The sequence below is a fragment of the Pomacea canaliculata genome, linkage group LG12 (assembly GCF_003073045.1).
Source record: "Pomacea canaliculata isolate SZHN2017 linkage group LG12, ASM307304v1, whole genome shotgun sequence".
NCBI classification, from domain to species: Eukaryota; Metazoa; Mollusca; class Gastropoda; order Architaenioglossa; family Ampullariidae; genus Pomacea; species Pomacea canaliculata.
In genome coordinates this window covers 6,476,550-6,499,479 of record NC_037601.1, presented here as the reverse complement: position 1 = coordinate 6,499,479, position 22,930 = coordinate 6,476,550, and the positions used below count along the sequence as shown (strand labels likewise).

The 22,930-nt window shown below is 41.1% G+C and overlaps 2 protein-coding genes across 4 annotated transcripts; both read right to left on the bottom strand.

Moving 5' to 3' along the window:
• Positions 1–1,780: 1,780 nt before the first annotated feature.
• LOC112576409 (toll-like receptor 2) lies at positions 1,781–7,923 on the bottom strand. Its single transcript, XM_025258780.1, has 5 exons — positions 6,965–7,923; positions 5,767–6,033; positions 3,944–5,361; positions 3,663–3,842; positions 1,781–2,802 (listed from the first exon to the last, which is right to left on the bottom strand). The coding sequence occupies exons 2-5, from the start codon at positions 5,998–6,000 to the stop codon at positions 2,559–2,561; spliced, it is 2,076 nt and encodes a 691-aa protein (XP_025114565.1). The 5' UTR covers positions 6,001–6,033; positions 6,965–7,923; the 3' UTR covers positions 1,781–2,558.
• A 1,472-nt stretch (positions 7,924–9,395) lies between these two features.
• On the bottom strand, positions 9,396–22,811 carry LOC112576913 (toll-like receptor 2 type-2). Of its 3 annotated transcripts, none has more exons than XM_025259776.1 (5): positions 21,580–22,811; positions 14,802–15,055; positions 13,011–14,365; positions 12,116–12,295; positions 9,396–11,665 (listed from the first exon to the last, which is right to left on the bottom strand). In XM_025259776.1, exons 2-5 carry the CDS (start codon positions 15,039–15,041, stop codon positions 11,365–11,367), a joined length of 2,076 nt encoding a protein of 691 aa, XP_025115561.1. In that variant the 5' UTR covers positions 15,042–15,055; positions 21,580–22,811; the 3' UTR covers positions 9,396–11,364. The 3 variants fall into 3 exon arrangements, with proteins under 3 accessions (XP_025115561.1, XP_025115563.1, XP_025115562.1); XM_025259778.1 differs by lacking the exon at positions 21,580–22,811 and adding an exon at positions 17,870–21,567; XM_025259777.1 differs by lacking the exon at positions 21,580–22,811 and adding an exon at positions 15,355–15,679.
• Between the last annotated feature and the right edge of the window lie 119 nt (positions 22,812–22,930).

Genomic DNA, 22,930 nt, shown 5'->3' with positions numbered 1-22,930 from the left:
TACGTGTGCATGAAGATGGACAGTAATGTAATAAGTTAATTTGTATAACGCAATACCTCAGCCAAAAAGGCAGATCATTTAGCTGAAAAGCATCCACGAAATAATCACAAAAATGTAGAACGAAGAAGAATGCGAAGACTCGCTGCGTTCCGGCAGTAAAGGGAGATCACTGCCGATGTAACGGTGACGACTCCAGAACATTTGTTCAGATGTGAAATAATGTACACTTAAAAGGATATTTATTTCCAAAGAAACTGAAGGCTATAAAGGTCGTTTAGTTTGAGTAAACAGTTGGAAAACAACGAAGAAAAAAAAAAAACCAACATAAAATAAAAAAAGTAAAGGGATGTAAGTCGTAGGAGAAAACTTTAGGAAAATTTGCCCGACTTCTTTCTCTTTGACTATTTTGCACATACTAGTCTGGTTTGAAATCGATCTTCAGTCCGTTCTACGCCATCTTTGCTATCTAGAATTACTACTATAAGATCTCACATTTTATTCATTTAGTATCTATTGAATAATATTTACTTGCAATGGAAAAAAAAAGGATTGGAGTGAGGGGCATCTTTGAGCGCTTGTCTCAGTTCATTGCTTACTACACTAGAACAGTTATGTTGCACGGGCAGAATGAAGACAGAATCAAACCGAAGCAGGGAGGGAAGAATATTTTATTTGACATTCTCTGGTCAAACTGACTGGGTTTAGGACATTAACTGTGTATAGGAAATACGCAGAAAAGCCCAATAACCGACATTTCGCAGTAACCGACAGGTAATTACAGAAGCAGAGTTCATCTTATAGCAAAGTAGTACGTATTTAAATTTGTGAAAAATATGAAATTCTCTGCGAGTAATAATTGGTACGATTATTACAACTACTAGGAGTTTGCGGTCCTTATTTGTATTTTTTATTTTTTTCGTTTGCCTTTTTTTTTTTTTTTTGTGTGTGTGTGTGTTTGTTTTTTGTTTTGTTTATTGGGGTGGGGGGGTTGTTTCTTTGGTTGTTTTTTGTTTGTTTGTTTTTTTTTACTTTGGCAAACTGGAATCATCTACTCCAATGTGGATTTAAGAAACATGCAGATGCAATGCAAATGAACTATCTACTGCTGTTCTTTGAAAAAAGAGCCTTTGCGTGAGCAATAATGTTTATCGGAGTTAGCGTCAAACCTTTTGACGAAGGTTCCCAAGGTCCTGTTGCATTGAGAAAACAAGTCTGGATTTCCCTTCAGTTAATTTCAAAAGTAAAAATTAAAATTAAGAAAAAGTCGTGTGTTAATTATGTGCTCAGACCTTACATGTTCTTCGGTCCAGGTTTTTGTGGGTCAGTTGTGTAATGCCATATCCCTATGTGGCTAGATTCACATTTTATTTGAAGAGTACACTTTGGTTTACTAACTCAAAGGCGCCATCTGGACGTGGGTTTTGCGTGCTTGTATCTTTGTAAAAGGCACACTAGAATCACTTGAATGAATTTCCCAGTTTCAATGGCCTGATTGCGCCATTTCCGCTCGCATTACCCTCCCCTCCCCTCCCAAACCACTGGAACACTCCGTCATTTGTTGAGTGGCGCACTACCAAAGTCGGTCGTAACAGCACTTATAATTGTAATCTATGAAATCGTTAGGAAGAAAAAAATATATTACGCTACGAGAAAAACGGAAATGCAAAAATAACTGCGCACACAACAGGTCAGACGGCTCCAGCCAGACTCTTACAAAAGGATAATGAGCACGTCTGGTAAGAGGAACAAATAGTATAACTGAACTATGTCCATTACTTCATTTTTTTTTTTTTTTTTTTTTTGCCCACTTGCACTTAAAACAATTGCGTTTTAATTCTACCGATACAAGGGAAGATGCCGAAGCCGGAAGGGGTCTGTTTCAGTGCCCAGTCCTGAAGTACTACGGAGAAACTGGTCAAAAGAGCAAATCTAGTGGAGAGGAATGTTTGTTGTTGCTGTTAAAGTACTTTATATAACCTTTTACATTTTTTTATTACCAGAAGTACTTAACAGAATGCATGTACACACTTATACACTAAAACATTATAGCAAAAGTTTAAACAATAGCACATACAAAGAATTAAATCCAAATGTGTTTGCAAAAAAAAGTAGCTTGCATAAGCTTAAAGCTTTACTCAAATCTCGTTACCCAGTGTGCACAGAGGTGCAAACATACAGCGAAGACATCAAAGTGTACAAATTATATATACATATATATGTATAAACAAAGTTATAAAGGTGATTTAAAATATGTAAAAGTGAACTGAGACTAGAAGGTATCAGTAACTGGAATCGATTTCACAGACAAGTCAGGTATGGCGTCTGACTCAAACTGTTGTTGAAGATGTAGCATTTATCTCTTATTTTGATTATCTTTGCAAATTCTCATTGAATTTTATGCAACTGACAAACTATGTTGTAATGTATTGCGCTGTATTTTACCTTTATGTACTGCGAGCTGTATGTGTTGTACAATATTGCGTTCGTCAATGTCGTTGTCTTCCAAAATGAAAGAAATGTCTCACTAATAAGGAACAAAGTCGCACATACATAATTATTTACTGTGGTGTCACGAGTTTCTGTTCCTCGTTGAAAGAGGTGGCGCTGTCTACCGAGATCGTGCGCATTGTTTCTAAAAATAAACTCTTTGCCAACCGCCCGTCGATGGTCTTATCGTCAGACTCATTGCAACCGCCATCTGTGATGACGTCATCTTTTGTCTCTTGGTCTTCATCGTTGCTGCAGTCGTTCTCATCCAGCTTAATTTTCTTCTTCTCTGTGACATGAAGTGAGTATTGGAGTCTGCCAGAAAAAAGAGAGAAAAATGAAAACATCAAATGTTCAAATAAAGAAGAAACGAGTATGAATAACATCTACCCAGCATGTTGTCTCATCCATACGCCAGAATCTTTCAATTCTATTTCTTTGTCCTTTTGGGGCTAAACAATGTAATATTGTAAGCTATTTGCTTTTATCAAGACTTTGGGAGCTCTCACGCAGATTCTTCATAAACAATAACCAATTTCATACATATGAATCAGTAATGATCAAAGAACAATCTGTACATTGACAAACTGTGGAACTGAATTGAAGAACTGTGAAAGTCAAATCAATATTGACACCTACAAAATATCTCACTTTGCACAAAAATGTCACAGCCTTTCGCTTGCTTTTCTTTGGAAATTTTATGAAAGACAAGGTTGGGCATTTGAAGTTATGGACTGCTTGATACTATTTGAAAACATTTCGATGACATTTTATCTCGGTAAGCATGAGTGACATGGTTCGGAGACTGCGGACATAGCGAGAAGTTAGCATAACAAATGGCAGAAATCTGTCCTTTATAGGGTTAAAGGTCGCATGCATACATAACTAGAAAAAGCAAATAAATATGTCTCGCTTTAGCTGGTCATTATTTGCTTGTCGCCATCAGCGTCTGCCATTATTGAAATCCAGAAAGTAAGAATAGAACATATAAAATACATATTACAACAAACATAGGCCTTTGTATACTTATTTACGTGGAATGTAAGTGATAGAAGAAGAAAAAGAAGAATACAACGAAGTGAGAGAGAAAGACTGAAAAATAGCGAAAATTATGGAAACATGATTGAATGATAGCGTGGAAACAGAATCCTTTCTCGTAATAACCTCTGACCTACCTGTCCCAAAAGAGTGCGTCGCTAGCTTCTAGACAAGTAAGGGCTTTGCAGCATCTCGTCAGAACAGGAGGCATACTCGACGGTTCGACTTCTTTCAGCATGACCAAAATCACATTTCGACATGGGTCTTCCTGACTCTGGCGAAGAGCCTGTCGCAGTTCTTGCAATGCCCAAGAACTCCTGAAACAAAATAAGGTCGATTACAAAAAAATATTCCTATAACGACATACATATTAGCAATCAAAACTATCTCCTATCTAATGTCAGGGGTCATGACTTACTTGACGAAGCTGGGCGACACGACGACAATGATGTGCTTGCTAGCGGCGATGTTGTCGATGATGTTGCCGATGATGGTTTTGCCCACCACGAAGTCTCGCTGGTGGATGCACAGTTTGCACGCTGGTCTGGCTTTAGTGGAGGAGTTCTCCAGCCTGTGACACAGCTCCCTCAGCACCCACTCGCTGTCGTCGTGTGCGTAGGCCACGAAGGCGTCGTAGGTTTTGCCACCCGCCAGACCGACGTCCACGTTCGCCAGCGGAAGGCCGCACGGCAGCAACACGTGGGCGCGCGTGAAGACAAGGATGCGAACCTCGCGACGGTAGCGCACAGCAAACACCAGGAGCACCAACAGCACAACGGCAACAGCCACAAGACCGGCCAACGCGGGTCGAAGGTCAGCTTGAGCCACAGGACAAGTTAGATCATTCGGCGAGAGAGAACCAAGCCTCCGACCCTTCAGCACCCGTGGTGTGAAGCACGTGAGATCAGGGACGTATGAAAGGTAATAGTTCATGGCCGATCCCTCCCACGCCGTTTCGTTCTTCAGCTGAACCAGAAAGTCGCCAAGGTCGCAATTACAGTCGATGGGGTTATGACGAATATCAACATAAAGGTTAGGGATACGCGCCCAATTGTTGAGGATGTCCAAAGAGATTTTGGTGATATTGTTGTACTGAAGACAAAGAGTCATACCCACTTGGTTGGGATAACGAAACTCGAAGGTGACGTCACTAATTCGGTTACGTGACAGATCGATCAGCTCGAGTTTAGGAAAATACCTCGGCCATTCCTTCAGTTGTTGGGGAACCCCACGCAAGCCAATGTAGCTATAATTCATAATGCGAAGACTCGGATACTTGGCTCCAAACACCATAAGTTCGAACGCGTGTACAGGAAAAGCGTTGGTTTCGCTCTCATCAAGTACTTCCAACTTTTCATAATTGCAGCGTGAGTCAATGTCAAAAACCTTCTGCAAAATATCCTTAAAATCCTGACCGACGTCGGGGGCGGCTGTGGTTGAGTAGGCTCGTCTTCCTGGCGTGTCGGGAGAACTGGAGGTAAGCTTTTCATCCGTGTGAACACTGGGGGGCAACGGAAGATTTTCGAGGCTGGTAAAAGCGTCACTGATGTTCCTGTAGATGTATTTTTCGATAGAACTGTCCTGGCCGCAGTTATATTCGCTGGTAAGGTTCTCCAGCAGGTTGGAGATCAAAATGTCTTCTCCGTTTAGCCAGACGCAATTGCGCATGTCCAACACGCGCAGATGATCGCGCAGCAGCACTGCAGACTTCCCAAAATCAGCGTACTTGTCCAGCAGAGTGCAGTCCCTTACCTTTAGCTCCACGAGACCGGGTGCACTCATCGGCCAGGGCAGACTGATGTTAGCGCCATGTTCACATGTGACGTCAATGGACACCTGCCATTGGGAAAGAACAACCGAAAAAGTTGTTACATTAAAACATTATTAACCCTATAGCGAGGATAGAAGGGAGAGTAATCTAAGCAGCGTGGGGATGGGCGGGGAGAGATTATCGTGTGGAGGGGATGGGGAATGTGACGTTTGTGTGAACGTGATGTGTTGCTTTTGTTTGGATTTTGCTTTCCTTTATTGTGTTGACTTTTTCAATGCACCTGACAGGCGAAAAGAATAAAAACTATTGTAATTAGATACAACACAAGAGGATGGCCCACTGACAACGCTAAACTAGAATTAAACGTTTGTAACCCAAACGCCCCCAAACCGAACCGGCGATTCTTTGATGTATGTTCACCCAGCATCGAAATCTTCAAATTGTGTTGTTGTCGTCACTAATGCACATACCTTTACACTTTCCGCAGGAAAAGAACCCAAAGACATCCGAAGATCTGCAAGCTGCCATTTGATTGGAGCTGTTCTAGTCACGTGGCATTCAAACGAGGCGTTGAGGTCATTGGCGGCCAGTGCTGTTTGTGAACATATTTTATCCCAGCCAGGCGGCAGCAGGTTACCGGCTGTCGTCGCTGCTGTTTCTGGTGTTTCCACGAGAACGGCGGCTAAGACTAGTAAGTACAGCATGGTGTTCGAGATTCAGTCGACGATATTTTCCTTCTGAAAAATGCACGAGACCCGTTATCTTGTAGCGAGGAAACAACTTTACCATAGAGGTTTGGGGCAACAGAAGCCACGGTCAGGCGATTATACATGCACATACCTATAAAGAGAAGAAATAAAGATAAAGAGGTAGAGACTGGTGGAGAGAATGTGTGTATACATACGTGCGTGTGTGTGTGTGTGGCGCAGACATTGAAATGTATTTACACTAGGTTTTTACTGGGGGAGAAGACTGACGAAGTTTGAAAACATGTCGCTAGCTAACGCTTTTTCTTACATTCAAGAGTTTGTTGAAAGAGACAGTGATAAAGGTTTTTGCGGCGGGTTCGTCCTTCACACCGATGAGTAATGTGGATTTAAAGAAAGGCAAAGTTAACCCCTTTGTACAGTATGAAGAAAATAATGCCAATGGTGTCGTTTGCTTACGATTAAAATAATTAGTTAGGATAACTAAGAATGCATTCAATTAATAGAGAAATAAAAAAGAAAATAATATTTTTAAAACTAACTTTTTAAAAACAAAATAAATAAAAGGTAAAGATTCGTGCTTCTAAAACCCGTTTCAAATAAACATTTGTAACTCAGTAAAAGATTGTCAGTCACGTGACTAGTATATAGCTACATAAAAATCGCTTGGATTGTTAACGATGCCGCATACAGGTTCTAAAACAGGACTATGGACTTTAAAACTTTTAACAAACGCTTGCATGTAAGAAAAATCGTGAGAATTTGACACGCATTTCGCTTTGAAAAAGTTGTCAAACAATCCCCTCCCCCTGTTCAAGCCAAGTGTAAACGAATTTCGATACCTGCACACACACAGGGAGAAAGACACATTTACACACAGAGATACACAGACACAGAGAGAGACACACACATAAAAACACACATAGACACACATATATTTGCTTGTAAAGCTTATTCTTACCAAAATAAAGTTCCTAGTCTCCAGAGGGTGAGACTTGAGTTGTGCCTACCGCCGCTGTCTGTGTGTCGTGAACTGGTGACGCAGTGGTCGCACGTTGCCTCTTATCCCCCCTGTGCGGGGGAACGTCTCAGTACAAGCAGTCAATAACGAAATGGTCTGTTGACAAGCCGCTCTCCTTTTTCTTACGACCTCCAATGAAATTGTGTGAACCTTCTTCCTTCACCAGTCAAAGTAACTTTTACATTCGCCCGACTACGTCGACATCCCGGATGAAGCTACAGATAACTGTCACCGGTTGGGAATGATTAACAATCCTTGTTTACAGTTGCCATTTGTCGCCCTAGAATTCCTAATCCATTTTTTTATACCACGTGAACCCAACATTTCTTCTGCCCACTGGTGTCTGTGGTGGTATTCAGGCCTCTATTTATCCAGTGGAGTAGTCTGTCATGAGAGCGGAAGACGGCATTGGCCAACCAGCGATCACTGACTTGTGACGTCACGGAATGTCTCAATTAGGGTTTTCACCTTTCTCTAAAACCCAAATGAGAATCGTGACATTCAAAAACTTCCACCTATCAAAACCTTTACGCTTGATAGAGTTGACAAAATGCGTTATTTATGTTTATGTCATTTTCTAGTTATCGCGACATTCTAGATAACAGACACGAAGAGAACGAGATACGGAGCTGAGAAGGAAAAACATAGACCATAGAAGTTTGTTTGTTTTTTTTTAATTTTATTTTATTTTATTTTTTATTTATTTTTTTTTATTATTATTTATTTATTTTTATTTTTTTTTTTTGCTCATTGTTTGAAAAGAATTCCCTGTTATAAGCTAAGGATCAAATGTCCCAAATCAGGTTCTCGAGATACACCATCGGTTCTCGAGATACACCACTACAAATATCACCATGGAAAAGGTCAAGATCAAGACATCACGTTTGTATACAGATACGACTAAGTATGTAGCTCACCGTCTCATGGGTTTAATGCTTTATAATGTAAAAGAATTCATGTACAATCCTGACGGCGATGGTGTTGACAATGACCTGAGTTTGCTGATATTTTAAGTGTGTATCTCGAGAACTGAACACGAGGAGTGTATTCATTCAGACTTGAGAGAACAGTATATTTCACCGAGCTCTGCCCAGTCATTAGAAAATAATTTTGCTGCCCACTACTCTTTTTAAAGATTTGTTCTCTTTTTAGCTTGTCGTACTCCACAAGCTTTGCACACAATGAACATGCTACACTTTTAAAGGCACGCCTGTGAGCCTGTCAGTAAAATAAAAGGCCATAGATCTCTTCTTCACATTCTTGTGCGTGCGCTTCAAACCGAAGAAAAAAATTAGAGATTGTCAATGTCCTTAAATACAGTTAGTGTTGTCGGCTGGTCTATGATGGAAAGACATGTCATGTCCACATGCAGTTTAAATGTTATCTCTAATTTTAATCTTTGATTTTCGCAATCTTTTCCTAACTTCACGTTTTCTAGGGCTAAAGTTTCTCTCTGAAATGTCTCTTTTTCTCTTCCAGCCATCTTGCTCTCTGTCTTTGCCATCTTGCTCTGTCTTTCTGACTTTGTGCCTCTCTCAATACTTCAGGAGGTCGAGAGAGCCTCGACATGAACAGAAGCACCTTCATCACTTCTCTTTTCTTGTTTTTTTTAAATATTTGTTTCTGCAAATTACTTATTTTTGCCCTCGAAATTAAACAGAAATGCAGTTCAAGCTGTTCTCTGGCGTTACAGAATGTCAACTGCTATTTGATTATGAAGCTAACGTCCCACTTAACCGACAATTGGAAATCGTTTCACCAAATACAATTTTAAAACAAGACACAATTTCCCCAAATCTTTGTGAATGCCCTTATTCAGAGATGCACGTCTACAAACATCACAACACATGTTGTTTGAGGTTTGAAAGATAAATTTTACCGAAAGAAGAAAATAAATAAAGGGAAGTTATCGCAGTAGATGATTTAATGATAATTTGATTATCTCCCCTGCTCTGATGTACTGTGCTGTATAAGGGATCGTCGTTTCACTCGATTTTGGATGATCCTTGTTTCAGTTGAAAAACTAAATTTTATATCCTTAGGGTATTGAGGTAAATAAAAACATACGAAATAAAATTATGCATGTCTTTAGAGCTATCGTGACAATGTGGAGCATTATGCAACATACTGTAGAGATACCGGGATTGGTGCGCCGCCAGGTAATGTAGTGACCACTGACAAGGACAGAAGGTTCTACTAGTTTGTGCCGCTTATCTAGGGTACTGGATTGTATTAGCTGATTTGTGTTTGTAACTAACAGTTGTAACGGATCTGTTGACGCAGTGGATTATGTTATTGCAAAGAACCGTTACAACACACACGGTGACACTATCGTTCCTTTCGCAGCCACACATGCAATAGAACTCCGCAGTAAAGAACAAAGAAATATAATTAAAATAAAAAACACAATCGTATTGATGCATACATGCAACAAACAACACCTAACTTATCTTTTTAAATTGTGGAGATGTCGAGGCTGTGAGGTTGTTTCTGCTGAGGCAGCACGCATGTATTTTGTTTCAGAATATCAAAGTTTGCAATTCAAAGTTCACATATATTCCATATATTCCAATATTCCACAACAGTACAAATAACAAATGTATATTTCTTTGGTACAGCATAGTTCAGTCCTAGTCCTATCTACAGTCTAGTACTGACAAAAACTGATAAGGACGATCACTCATCACAACCGAACATACAAGAACTTTAGTACAACCGAATTAAAACAATAATCTTTATGTCTTCTACTAGACGGACCTCGATCCGCTCGTCACCACGCAGCTCGGAACAGTAAAATTTTCTCTCTAGTCGAGAAACTAAACTGTTCCTTTTCCTTCTTTTGTCCAACGTCTCCCCCTTCCTTGTTCAGAATTACAGGGGCAAAGTTCATGACCTTATATGGCCACTATAGTGTTGACATAGTCAAGTCTACAGCCTATAAAATTAACAACGTAGGTAAAGGAGGTCAATGTTTACATCTACACCGTTCTCCCTATTCTCGCTTGCCAGAGGTGGAGACTTGACCAGCTGTTGGTGGTCCAACTGTCATTACAGTTACAATGAAGATACAGCTTACATGCAAGGACTAGTCTATCGCATCCTACTTTAACATTTGAGTGTGCATAGGTGGCCATAGGCTCATGATACATCATACATAACAAAAGAGTGTGAGCAAGCAATAAAACAACAAAATAAGTGGTGCTAGCAGTGTTCCTGGAGCATCGATATAACTCGGCCAGAATGCATTACTGTGAACAGCTGAGATACAAGGAGAAAATATGAATTTGAAAAAAACAGCATTTGTACACATAGCTACTAGATTATTTATTGCTGAAAGTCAGTTCGCCAGTTATAACGGACTTGTTTGTGCAATTGGTTATTTTATTGCAAAGAAACATCACAACAAACAAACTCACACACACATTAACACTATCATACCTTCGCTAAACTTGACAAAACTGCGGCAATCATCGAGTGCCACCTGTCAAGATTTCAAACTGCAGCTCTCTGACCATTAAATTCTCGCTGGCCGTTAACAGATCAACGGAAACTTGATCAGTGGATTGTTGGTGGTCCAAAGTTAATTAAATTTACAGAGTCGATAACTGGTTTCCTTCAAAAGTTACTTTTTTGACATAAATTATGTCAGTACAGGATTTTTTGACAGTTCACGTATAAAAAATAAACATGGCTCACTGTAAATATAATTGATAATTTTGCGTCTTTAAGTGGCGGAGAAGGAGGATAGGGGACTCGTAGAATTTAATAGAAGAGGCATCAAAATGTTGGAGTTCAGATAGACGAAACAACAAACACACACTTTCAACGGGAACAGCACGTAGACAGTTAAAATGTAAAATCATCATGACTTAGCACCACCAACAGAATTACTCCTTTTTTACTTCCAGTAAATATTGCTCACTGGGATCTCATCACAAGAAGGTAATGAAAATTGGTGTTTTACGCCAAGTAAGCAAATATATAAAGCTATTCCAGGAAAGATTGCTAGCCCACCATTTCACAATCATGTCACATAATGATGATAGCGAGGCACTTAAATCTGACAAGTTGCCATTCCCTTTAAACTTTTCTCTACCCTTTAAACTACTGTCGAAATATATCGTAGTCTATTTTATTGTCCTGTATTTTTATGATACTATATAATTTGTCAATCATTTGGAACTGGCTTGAGTAGTTTGTATAGTATCACACCTCATTCAAATGGGGTGTAGTGTTCCAAAATGTAAACAATGTCAGTTTGATAGTTTTAATATAAAACACAACACCAATGAACACATTCTGACGTGAGTATCTTCTGATTTTGAGATATAAAACAATCCTCAATGGCGATTGAAGCTGAAAGTAGGAACGATAAATCTTGAACTAGCCGGAGGTGTCACGAGTTGTCGGTCGTCGCTTGCTGCCGAGCCGAGTGAGATGGCACTATCCACTGAGATGGTGCGCATTGTTTCTAAAAACAGATTCTTTGTCAGGTGGTCATCGATGGACTTATTATCAGAGTTGTGGAAAACACCATCTGTAATAGCGTCATCAGTCTTCTGTTGGTCTTCATAATCGTTAGCATCTTTTTCATCCAGCTTAACTCTCTTCTTTTCTGTGACATGGAGCGAAAACTGGAGCCTGTCACAAAAAGAAAAAAAAAGTAATATACCAGTTTTAAAAAAGAAAGAAACTGCTGATCCATATTTAAAAAAATCTACTTCAGTTCAGTAAATACTGCGAAATATCAGAATTTCCACACACAAACCTAGCGATTTTGTACTAAAATTCATCTGCAATCATTACATGTGCGGATAAGAGGAGAAAAGCTAAAAGAATCTGAGATGTCATGTTATTCTGGAACTATTCAAGAGAAGTTCTGGTACCGGATAAATATCACTAGATGCTAGGAAGTATCAATAGAACTAGAGGCTAGGGGCGTTGATGTGCACCTGCCACTGATCATTATCGAGCTGATAAAAGAAACAGGAGAAAAATTACCAAGAATTTATTTTCAAATTACTGAGTCAGAAACTGCAACGAGATTTAATCAGAAAACGAATATCCTTTGTATAACGACCCTTGGCCTACCTGTCCCAGAAGAGTGAGTCGCTAGCTTCTAGGTAAGTGAAGGTTTTACAGCATCTCTTCAGAACTGGTGGCATGTTCGTCTGTTCCACTTCTTTCAGCATGACTATCACCAGATGGCGCCTGCGTTCTTCCAGACTCTGGCGTAAAGCCTGCTGAAGCTCCTCCATGGCCCAGGAGCTCCTGAAACAATATGTTGATAATATACATATAAATATACATATAAATATACATCCGCTATAAGCAGCCCCGCATTATATCGGCCTACCATTTGTGTCGGACAGATGGTCGTGATACTCCTGTAAAAGCACTTTGATCAAACCACTTAAAAACCAATCACAAAACATTTGCCATCATTCCTTGAAAAAAAATGTCGATAACAAATATTTGCGCAAAATAGCATGCTGAAATCGCAAAAAAAAGTTTCTGAGCTCCCAGACAGGCCAGTAATAAGTGCATTATTAAGCTGTTAATGAACCACTCCTGTCCTTGACATTATCAGTAATAGGTATGTTTTCCAGCTATTGCCCCACAAATTACTGTCACAACCGATTGTTTCATTGTTTCTCTTTACTGGTCGAAAAAAATATGATCTTACCACGTGTAAGAAATTGTGTGTGTGTGTGTGTGCGCGCGCGCGCATGCGTAAGTTAATAAAAGATGCATGTACTCAGCAAAAAACATATTTTCTTTACTGGAAACGTCACATCAGGTGATAGAAATTTATTTAAAACCGTCTACCTACTGAAAAAAAAACAGAATAGTTCGAAAAAAAACTCTATCCTACCATCAACATCCCCAACCCCTCCAAAAAAAAAAAAAAAAAAAACAAAAAAAAAAAAAAAGAAGAAGAAGAAGAAGAAAAATAACTAAATAAAGATTAAGGGTCGTGACTTACTTGACGAAGCTAGGTGACACGACGACGATGGTGTGCCTGCTAGCGGCGATGCTGTCGATGATGTTGTCGATGATGGTTTTGCCCACCACGAAGTCCCGTTGGTGGATGCACAGTTTGCACGCTGGTCTGCCTCGCGTGACGGAGTTCTCCAGCCTGTGACACAGCTCCCTCAGCACCCACTCGCTGTCGTCGTGTGCGTAGGCCACGAAGGCGTCGTAGGTTTTGCCACCCGCCAGACCGACGTCCACGTTCGCCAGCGGAAGGCCGCACGGCAGCAACACGTGGGCGCGCGTGAAGACGAGGATGCGAACCTCGCGACGGTAGCGCACAGCAAGCACCAGCAGCACCAACAGCACAACAGCAACGATCACTAGAGCGGCCATGGCAGGGCGAAGGTCAGCCTGTGACACTGGACAGTACAGTTCTTCTGGCGACAGAGAACCAATACTTCGACCCTTCAGCCCATGAGGTGTGAAGCACGTGAGGTCAGGAACGTAGGAACGGTAATAGTTCATAGCAGGTCCTTTCCACGCGGTTTCGTTCTTAAACTGTGCTAGAAGGTTGCCAAGGTCACAGCCACAGTCTATGGGATTCTGACGAATATCCACAAAAAGTTTGGGCATGGTCGCCCAGTTCTTGAGAATGTCCACAGAGATTTTACTGACGTTGTTGTAATGAAGACGCAGGGTCATGTTCACGTCCGCCGCGTAGGGGAATTCGAAGGTGAGGTCGTTAATTCGGTTATGCGACAAGTCGATCAGCTCTAGCTTGGGGAAATATCTCGCCCATTCCTTCAGTTGCTGAGGAACTGCCTTTAAGCCAATGTAGCTGTAGTTCATAATGCGAAGACTCGGATACTTCGCGCGAAAAACTAAAAACTCAAAGTGGTGAAGCGGAAACGCTATGTTCTCACTTTGGTCGTACACTTCCATTTTTTCATACTTGCAGCTTAAGTCGACGTTAGCAATAGTCTGCAAAAGATCTTTAAACTCCACACCGGCATCTGCGGTTGTGTCACTCGATGTTGTCAAAACGGTATTGTTTAACATGGTGATGTCCCTAATATTCCTGTAGATGTACTCCACGATAGAACTGTCCTGGCCGCAGTCATAGTCGCTGGTCAGGTTCTCCAGCTGACTTAAGATCCCCAAGTCTTCTAATTCAACCAGCCAGGTGCTATTGCGCAGGTCCATCACGCGCAGAAAATCACCAAGCTTTTCTGCGGACGTTCCGAAATCATCGTATTTGTCCAACAAAATGCAGTCCCTGACCCTCACTTCCACGAGGCCAGGCGCCCTCATAGGCCAGGGTAGACTTATGTTGCCGCCATTTTCACACGTGACTTTAAAAGATACCTGCCATTAAAAACGGTTAAAAGAACTGAAGCGATGCCAAGAGATATTTTCATTGGTTTCTGTAATTTTAGTTTTAATAATACCAAGGTGCCTGACATCTAGACTAGCAATCAGAAATATTAGACTGAACAGATTAGGAAATCTGTATTTAGGGGTGTTTTTATATAATCTCTCGAGCAGCGTGGTGTCAGAAATAGAGAACTATAACAGAGGACATGAAATGGGCAGGTTCAGGATATGAAGGAGACAGCAGAAAGACAGAGAGAATGATAAAGATAAAACAGTATTAAACTTTTCATGTTTATCGAATTGCCAGAAAGTTGGTCACTGTGAACGACGATTCATTGTGGCTGTAGACTAGAGAGAGAGAGAAAGTGTGTGTGTGTGGATGTGAATATCCCCAGACACACATCGTCGTCACCACCAACATACATACCTTCACACTACCAGCGGGGAAAGAAGCCAGCAATGTCCTAAGATCAGCCAGCTGCCATTTGACTGGAGCTGTTTCATTCACGTGACATTCAAACGAGGCATTGAGGTCACTGGCAGCAGGTGGTACAGGTGAGCAGATTGCCTCCCACCCAGGTGGCAGCAGGTTAGTGTCTGTCGTCGCCGACATCACCTCTCTTGCCTCCACGATGATGGCGGCAACGACCAGCAAGTACAGCATCATTTTTCCTCAGGGACCTGCAAAATATTTAGATACTTTTATCACCTTGCATGAACTTTACCAAGAGGACCAGCGAACAAGGACCAAGGTCGGTGGAGATAACACGCCCACAAACACACAAGTAAAAAAATCTAAATAGTAAAAAAAAAATCAGAGGAGGTATGACAGAAATATGCGACCGTGCGTTTGTATGTGTGGAGAGAAAGAGTGAAAGAAAGGGAAGCAAAAGAGACAGAGAGGAAAACAGATAAACGAAGTACAGGTGTGAGGGACAGTTGTAGATATAAATATTCATCAAAAGATTCTGCGTCATGACCTGACGTCTCCGTTTCCTAGGCGATCATTTTCTCTGACACATGACGTCACTCGATGCCCACGTGACCGCATGTCAGATTGATCATGGACGTAGATAGGTGGACTGATGTCTGTACGCCGAGACTCACTGTCGGCCTCTTGCGAAGTGATCCGCGGTCAGTCTCGGCGAGCCTCTGGCCGGTCGTACTTCCGGAATAGCAGCGCGAAAATGGAATTTAATGAGACGTTTGATATCAACAATATAATTACCGTAACTGTATTGCTTGTTTGCACTTTTAACCAAACTTGTATCTATTTAGAACACAAAAGTATTTGCTTCACTAGTCGGAAATCTTTCGTATGAAATAATAAATAATATATGAATCGTATTTAAACTTCTAGATCTACAATCATGAAGTGTTCGCATATATATGCTTTACCTCGGTCTCTCGCTTTTATATAAAATCGGGTATTTCGTTGTTCTACGCCTATTCATCTACAGCGAGCTTTTAAAAACAATATGAAGAATATTTAATCAATACACTTCTCAAGTAATTTAATGAATGACGCGATTTTTAATAACTAAATTTTTTTTTTTAATGGGCAAATCCTTGGCTCTGTGAAAATTGTCGCCTTGTAGTCGCGAACTATAACATGAACAGGATAAAGAAGAGCAAGAGGTAAATAAGATCAGTGCCTTTTTTAATGCATTCTTCTTCCAAGTGCCTTGAACAAATCTTGGCTGTCAATAGATTGAAACTTGTGTCTGATCTAGCGGCCTGTAGTATGAATGAGAGCCGCTAGCCACTTGTCTTGATCTGTCGATATTCCTGCTCGCGGAAGCGGAAAAAAATTTACACCGAACGATTTGATACTTGCAGTTACATTCTACCAGCAGCAGTATCAACCGCCTTTTGTGTGTTTCTTTATTGATGTTACTCTAGCAGACTTTGCTGACATAGCCATTAAAGTCCTTCGCTAAACCATGGTAGGCTTAACCGGAAGTTCTGAGGTCCCGAGCCTCGTTCTAGCAGTTAAGTGAAAAAAATCGTCTGCAAGCTGTCCAGGGGATCTACGTTCATGGATTGATGGTGTGAGGGAGTGGCATGTCTCCAACATAGTGCTGCTACTAGAGTGTGAACAAAGCTCAGCCAAGCCGATTTCGTTGCTGAATCAAGTAAAATAAGTCTACGATCGAACAGTTTGCATGAACAAGAGTCAATGACAGTCCGTTTTTAATATTATTAATCTTCATTAAGCTTTGAGTCATATGGGGAAGTGCACTGTACAAAGTCTAATAATTATATTAATAGATGTTAGTATGATCATTATCGAGTCACATTACTAATTTAACGTTATGTATTAATAGATATTAGTAATATCATTATTGTGTAACGTTACTAATTTAACGTTCGTGACACGCTCGAGTGTTCGTTTAGCAAGTCACTGGCTCGAGACCGAACTACATCCGTTGCCCACCACGTTACCTGATTCATCAGGGGAGGTAAGGACGGCCGAAGGAGAGATGCTCCCCCTTTGTCATGCCGTGCCCTACACAGGGTGAAGCACGTTCACGGCCTCTAAATTATTACCTCTTCACAACTGGATTTAATAGTCGTGTAGTTGCAGTGACATTAACATATCGGCCTGTTTTTTTCTTCTCTTCTTTTTTTTTTATTTTTTTATTTTTATTTTTTTATTCTTTTATTTTAATTTTTTTTTTTTTGGTGCTAAATGCGCATATTATTTTAAAGGCAAAGCAGCTTGGTTTTTTTTTTTAAACATAATAGTCTTTTTTGTCTCTGTTATGTGGACATTTACACATTTAGTTTTTTTCGTTGTATTATTTATTTTTTTAATTTAGATGAATTTTAGTTTAGACGAATAATTTTCATAGAAGAATTTTTTTAATAAAATTGTATTAATAAGATTTTATATATTTATTTTTTTTTTTACTTACATTTATCTTTAAAATTCTCACGTGTTTTTCGTTCTTTACAAAGGTTTTACGTTTTATTTTCGAGCATGTGAAACTATAGACACTATTTCTCCACCTATGAACTACCTTACCACTTACTGTTTGTTCTGGCAGCTCAATACTAGACAATCATGTTAGAGGTCTATGATCAAATATTTGAAGCAGGTCAATGGCCAAGTCTGGGATTGTGCAAAAATGTCTCTGACTAGAATCCACACGAACAAGGTGCCATTGTGTCTCCCTATTTCCAGGTAACAGGATACACAAAGAACACGGAGTTATACCTGACCGTGAGAAATTGCACTTTTTCTTGCACACAGCTCGTTACTCAAACATAAGCCACCGCCTAACAAACAATGCGAATCATGCTCCGTAAACAACAGACAACAAAAGAGGTTGTTTTTTTTTTTTTAGCTGTTCAGTCCAACAGGCAAGCAACCTGTTGTATCTGGTTCAATTAGAGTATACTTTCTTCTATTAAATTTGATTTATGTGCGTACATCAATGTATAAACACGCACACACACAGACTTACGTTTGCTTGCGAACCGTGTCCTTACCGTGAGCAAATTGTCTATCTCCAGAAAGTGTGACCTGAACAGCGCGAACAGTTGTCTGGTGTGTGTCGTGTACTGACAGGGCGATGACTGATGCTACTTCTGATGAGGGGGACAGTGTGTCCTCGGCGAACGCTGTCTCTAGCGAAAAGCCGGTTAACAAGCAACGTTCACTTGTCCGCGACCACCAATGGAAACCGGTCAACCTTCCCCAGCCAATGAAATAAAAAAAAATCTACGTATTCAACAGTTCGTTTTGCGTTCCGTTTACCCGGATGATGCAGCACTTTCAATGGTGAGGAACAAGGAGCGGTTACCAAGTATAGTTTACAGTCGCCATTTGTCACCCTACACATCCTGAGGTCTGTCACTGCGGGACAGAGATACTGTATGTGTATGGTTGACTGCTATTTATTTACGTCCAGGAGGTCGTGAGTAACCTCTGTAAGCCTGTTTATTGCACAAGTACGCATCGGATTTTCTTTTCTTTTCTTCATTAGCTAAATATAGTTTTCGTAGCTATTCTTCTGGTGCAGTTCCGGTCCTATGCTCCACTGGGGGTGATTAGGAACAAAAAGAAGAATTATTCTTCCTTGTCGTTACGTCATGCTGGTCAAGAGCTACACTGAAGACCTTATACAAAGATATGAAGTCATAGCATATACCCTGCTTTGCGTAATAGCTATAACCGCCTCCCAGTCAATAGCTATACCAAAGACTTTATACAGTTCGATGAAGATATGCACGCTCGGGCGATAAAACAGATGATATCCCAGTGTGAGATAGTAACATCTGTTGTGTGGTGAAGGTTGATGACAAAAAAATGGTGTCCCTTTGGTTTGCTTTCTTTGCTCATCATTATCGGACGTTTTTGGTTTTAAGCAGCCGAACATTTTTACAACACTTTCACAGCCTCCGGTACCCACTCCTCCCCATGTGCGACTGGTGGGCTGGAGAGAACTGTTTCTCTTAACTCATACCCACTTCACTGTTGACGAAAGATGATAAACATCTTTTAAAAACGAGTCTTTGTTCCACAGTCTCCATTACTGAAGTTTCAAAAAGTTTATATTCTCCTAAAACGTAAACACAAGCAGACCCACTGATATGAAGAATTTTGCAAAAAAATAAACTTGGCTTGATAATTAATCTGTCCGCTGAGCGACATAACTACCACTCCTCCCCCAATCCAGGTGTCATATTTTTTTACGGTATTAATGAACACTGAGGGTGGGGAGTATACCGGACACAGCCTTGATATTGTATCGAGATAAAAGTTTAGTTCCTAGGGAGCGGGGATGCTTTCAAGCGGCGGACCGTCTGCAGAGGCTGCTATTCCGCAATACTGTTATCACAACAGCTGAGGAGCTTGACTGGGCCGGCAATTGGTATTTAATGGTGACATTTAAAATCAACACTGCCTGACGCTTGGCCTTTGTCGACCTCCTCTCACATTCACCTCCCTCTCCTCCCCCCTCTCTGTCTCTCTTCCCCCTGACTCACTCTAGAACGCTAGCTCGCACTCCACAACCCCCCACAGTCTCTCTCTCACACACACACACAGACACACACATACGCGAGCAGTGTTGTAGAAAAGAATTTTTTTTTTTAAGTAAACGTTCACGGCGACATCCGTGTTCATACTGCTGCAGGATATTCATTTCGCTTCTCGGATTACTTACTGCTAACGTCACACACATGTATACGTCACTGCATGTGACAAGATCTGCTGATACCAAGATGGATCGGATTCAAAACTTGTCGTCTTGACTTTTTTTTCCCCTCTAGCGTCTGGTAATTAATGTCTGTGAATATGCGCATATGTGAATACATGTTGAACGCCCAGACAGCATTGCGACACGGACAAAAGGAATTTATGATCCAAAATCATTTTATAGACGAGTTGTGAAAAATGTCATAAAAACAATCCCTCCAACGGACATGCCGGACCACTAAAGCTTCGTGGTGACTGACAATGTGGATTGTCGGTTTTTCGATTCCAGCCAGGACATGATATCCATTCAATCCTTTATTCCTGCACCATAAATACGATTTATTGCGAGCCACCGCGGCTATCGTCTTTGAATGCGAGCGGAAAGGTTTAAAAAAATAATAATAACTGCTGTTAGATGTTAGCTGGACGACTGGCGCCAAGCAGCAGTAAACCTTCAACATTTTTCAGAACATTTCGCTTGAAGCCTCGAGCTAGACTCTAGAGGCAGACCGTGCTGCTGACCCCAGAAATAAACGTGACGTTTATGGTTATTTCATGCAGCACGCACAGTCTGTATTCATTATCGTGTGCATCATTAAGTGTAGACTGACAGACAAATAGGAAGAGATGGAAAAAGCGAAAAGAGGAAAGAGGAGCGGAGAAAGGGAGGAAGAGTAAAATAGACCAAGAGTGATGGAGTGGGAGAGAGAGAGGGAGTGAGGAGTTTTTATGAGCCTCTACACAGTGAGAGGGAGCGTGTAAAACAAATACACACACAACACATAGAAAGAGAGCGTAACACACACACAGAGTGTAAAACACACACACATATACACACACAGAGCGTAACACACACACAGATGAGGATGAATAAGAGGATCAGGTCACGGAAATGTCTCGTGAGTAGGGCTTGACTGTTGGACTTCCATGCCATTAATGAATCTCATTTATTACGCTGCCTCTCCGGAAATTAAGATAATGAATAGACAGACTTCCCCGCTACTACAGGAATTCCATGTCATATGTCATCTATTTTAGTCATTATCAACTGTTGGTTGATTATTTTTTGTTTTCCACCAAGTCAGCAACAGCATACATCACGGCAAGATTTCCTTATCTATCTATCTTACCTACCAGCCTGTCTTGGAGTCTGGCTGTCTATATTATTTGCAGAACATTGGCAGGGAAGGTAAGTCAGTTCCGCAAGTATATTTAATTATTGAAGTGAGTATTTGAGAGTCATACACTATATATTTGAAATCTTGGAAGTTAGTCGGGAGTCACTGTATAAGCAGTACATACATATGTTGTCTATATCTACTGTATGTAAAGCTTGTATTAACAAGAACCGTTAAAAGGAAAACACTATCCTGGACTGGGGCCTGGTTTTTGATTTACCCTGATCTGCTAGACGTGTTTATAGGGCTAAGCTCCGCGTAAAAAACAACAAACAAAAAAGCTCGACACAACAAGTTGCAGACACGAGAAAAGAGGGAACAGCTGTCGTGCTGTCGAGAGCAGTGATCAAGAAAGAAGTTTCTTGGAAGTATAGAGCGACAGAGCTTACATTATAGTATGTAATCTTTGTGTGATTATGTTTCGTTCATACTTGTTCATTACTACACGCGCGCTCACACACACACATATTGTATACAGGTCTATATACACATATACATTCCCGACTTTGATATAGTGTCAGGTTTTCTGTGAATATTTTCTTGAGTAGAAAATTCGCGAAGCACACACATAATACTGATTATTATACTATATGTAGATGTGTAACACATCCTAATTTTTATAATAATATACATTTTTCTAGCAACATTTTGTAACCCGTGCCACCCCCTACCCACACTACAACCACTGCCGCTATCATATTTCCGACGTCAACACACTGCGCGGAGCAAAACATTGCGATGTCTAATACGTAAATAACATGTTTGTGTACCGTAGTCCCGTCCTTAGGCTTGTGAGATAAACAACATTTAACACGACTTACCGTTACAGCACAAGGGAGGGAGAGGCCGCCGACTACACGCTGTCTCCGTGCCAGTGCTACACTCCCAACTGCTGGCCTGTCGGAGGGTGTGCCGTTACACCTGAAGTGCAGGGCCTCCCGAGCATCATGACCACAGAGCTGTATGGCTTCTACCACAGAGCTAAATGAGATGTCGGTGTTGAGATGTTTGTCTTGGTAACGCCGCTGTACTGTACGACTCCAGGACTTTTTGTATTCTATGGTACCACTTAGTTGTTGGAGTTTTCTTATCACATCGTTATAAAGCTGTTATTGTCTTTCCTCTGGTTCTACTCCGCAGAAAACAGACTTGCAAGTAAGCATGCGCGAAGCAAAAGAATTCCACATGTAGCTGAGGTACAAAAGTGGGTAGGGAATGAACGGAGCAGAAAACACACCCTCCACTCAGAGCGGTGCTGTCTACATTCGGAGAACTGCTGAAGGTGTTGAAATGTGTAGCACTGAGTAGTCCCTGGGGATGAGATGCTAGCTGGAGCTGCGGATCGTGCAACGATAGCCAACTAGGTGGTGACGTACTAGACAGGAGGAATCTGGCTTGAGTGAATGGCTTGCCTTCTACCACCCTTCTTAGACGAAGGAAGAAATCGTGCCATGTCTCCATGAAAGCTTCACTTCTTCAATGTTTTTTTTTTTTTTATAATTTCTTCCCAATTTTTTTTTAACCATTTAACGGTCTCTAGCCAGATAATTTGTACCTTACATATACATATGCATGGCAATGTGAATTAATTATCCTGTAAGATGAGTAATGTCAAGTTGTTGCTTCCCTTTCCCCACTCTCGAGAAATTATCGTCAAGATAATTGTGGGATAGTTTGAGATGGAGGTCGGGAGGGGAACAGAGCTGACGACTTTCTCAGACTCAAAGTCTGCTTTAGTAAGAAGGTCCATGACTTGAATACGAGGCTCACACACACTTTCTCTCTCATTAATGTCGCCAGCAGGACCTGCCTCTCGCGGCTGTGTACTTGCTGCAGCAGTGGGAGGAGCCAGGCAGGGGGGCAAACGTCACGTGACGTGGTGGTTTGCGAACGGCCGTACTCGAGGATGTTGACGTAGCAGGGTCTGAAGTTGTTTCCCTTGGTGAGGTCAAGGTTGTTCACAGCCAAACGTGCGACGTGGGGCGTGTGTATGACGTCATGACGCGAGCTGCCAGGGGCCCGGTGCACGGCGAAGGTGCTCCCCCGAGGGCTATCAGCTCTTAAAAAATACTCCAGTGGTTTAGCTAATGGCAACCTGCACTGTAACGCTTCTATTTTATTATCAGTGTAACGGTGTGACGACCAATGTTATATTAGCTGTGTTACCGACCC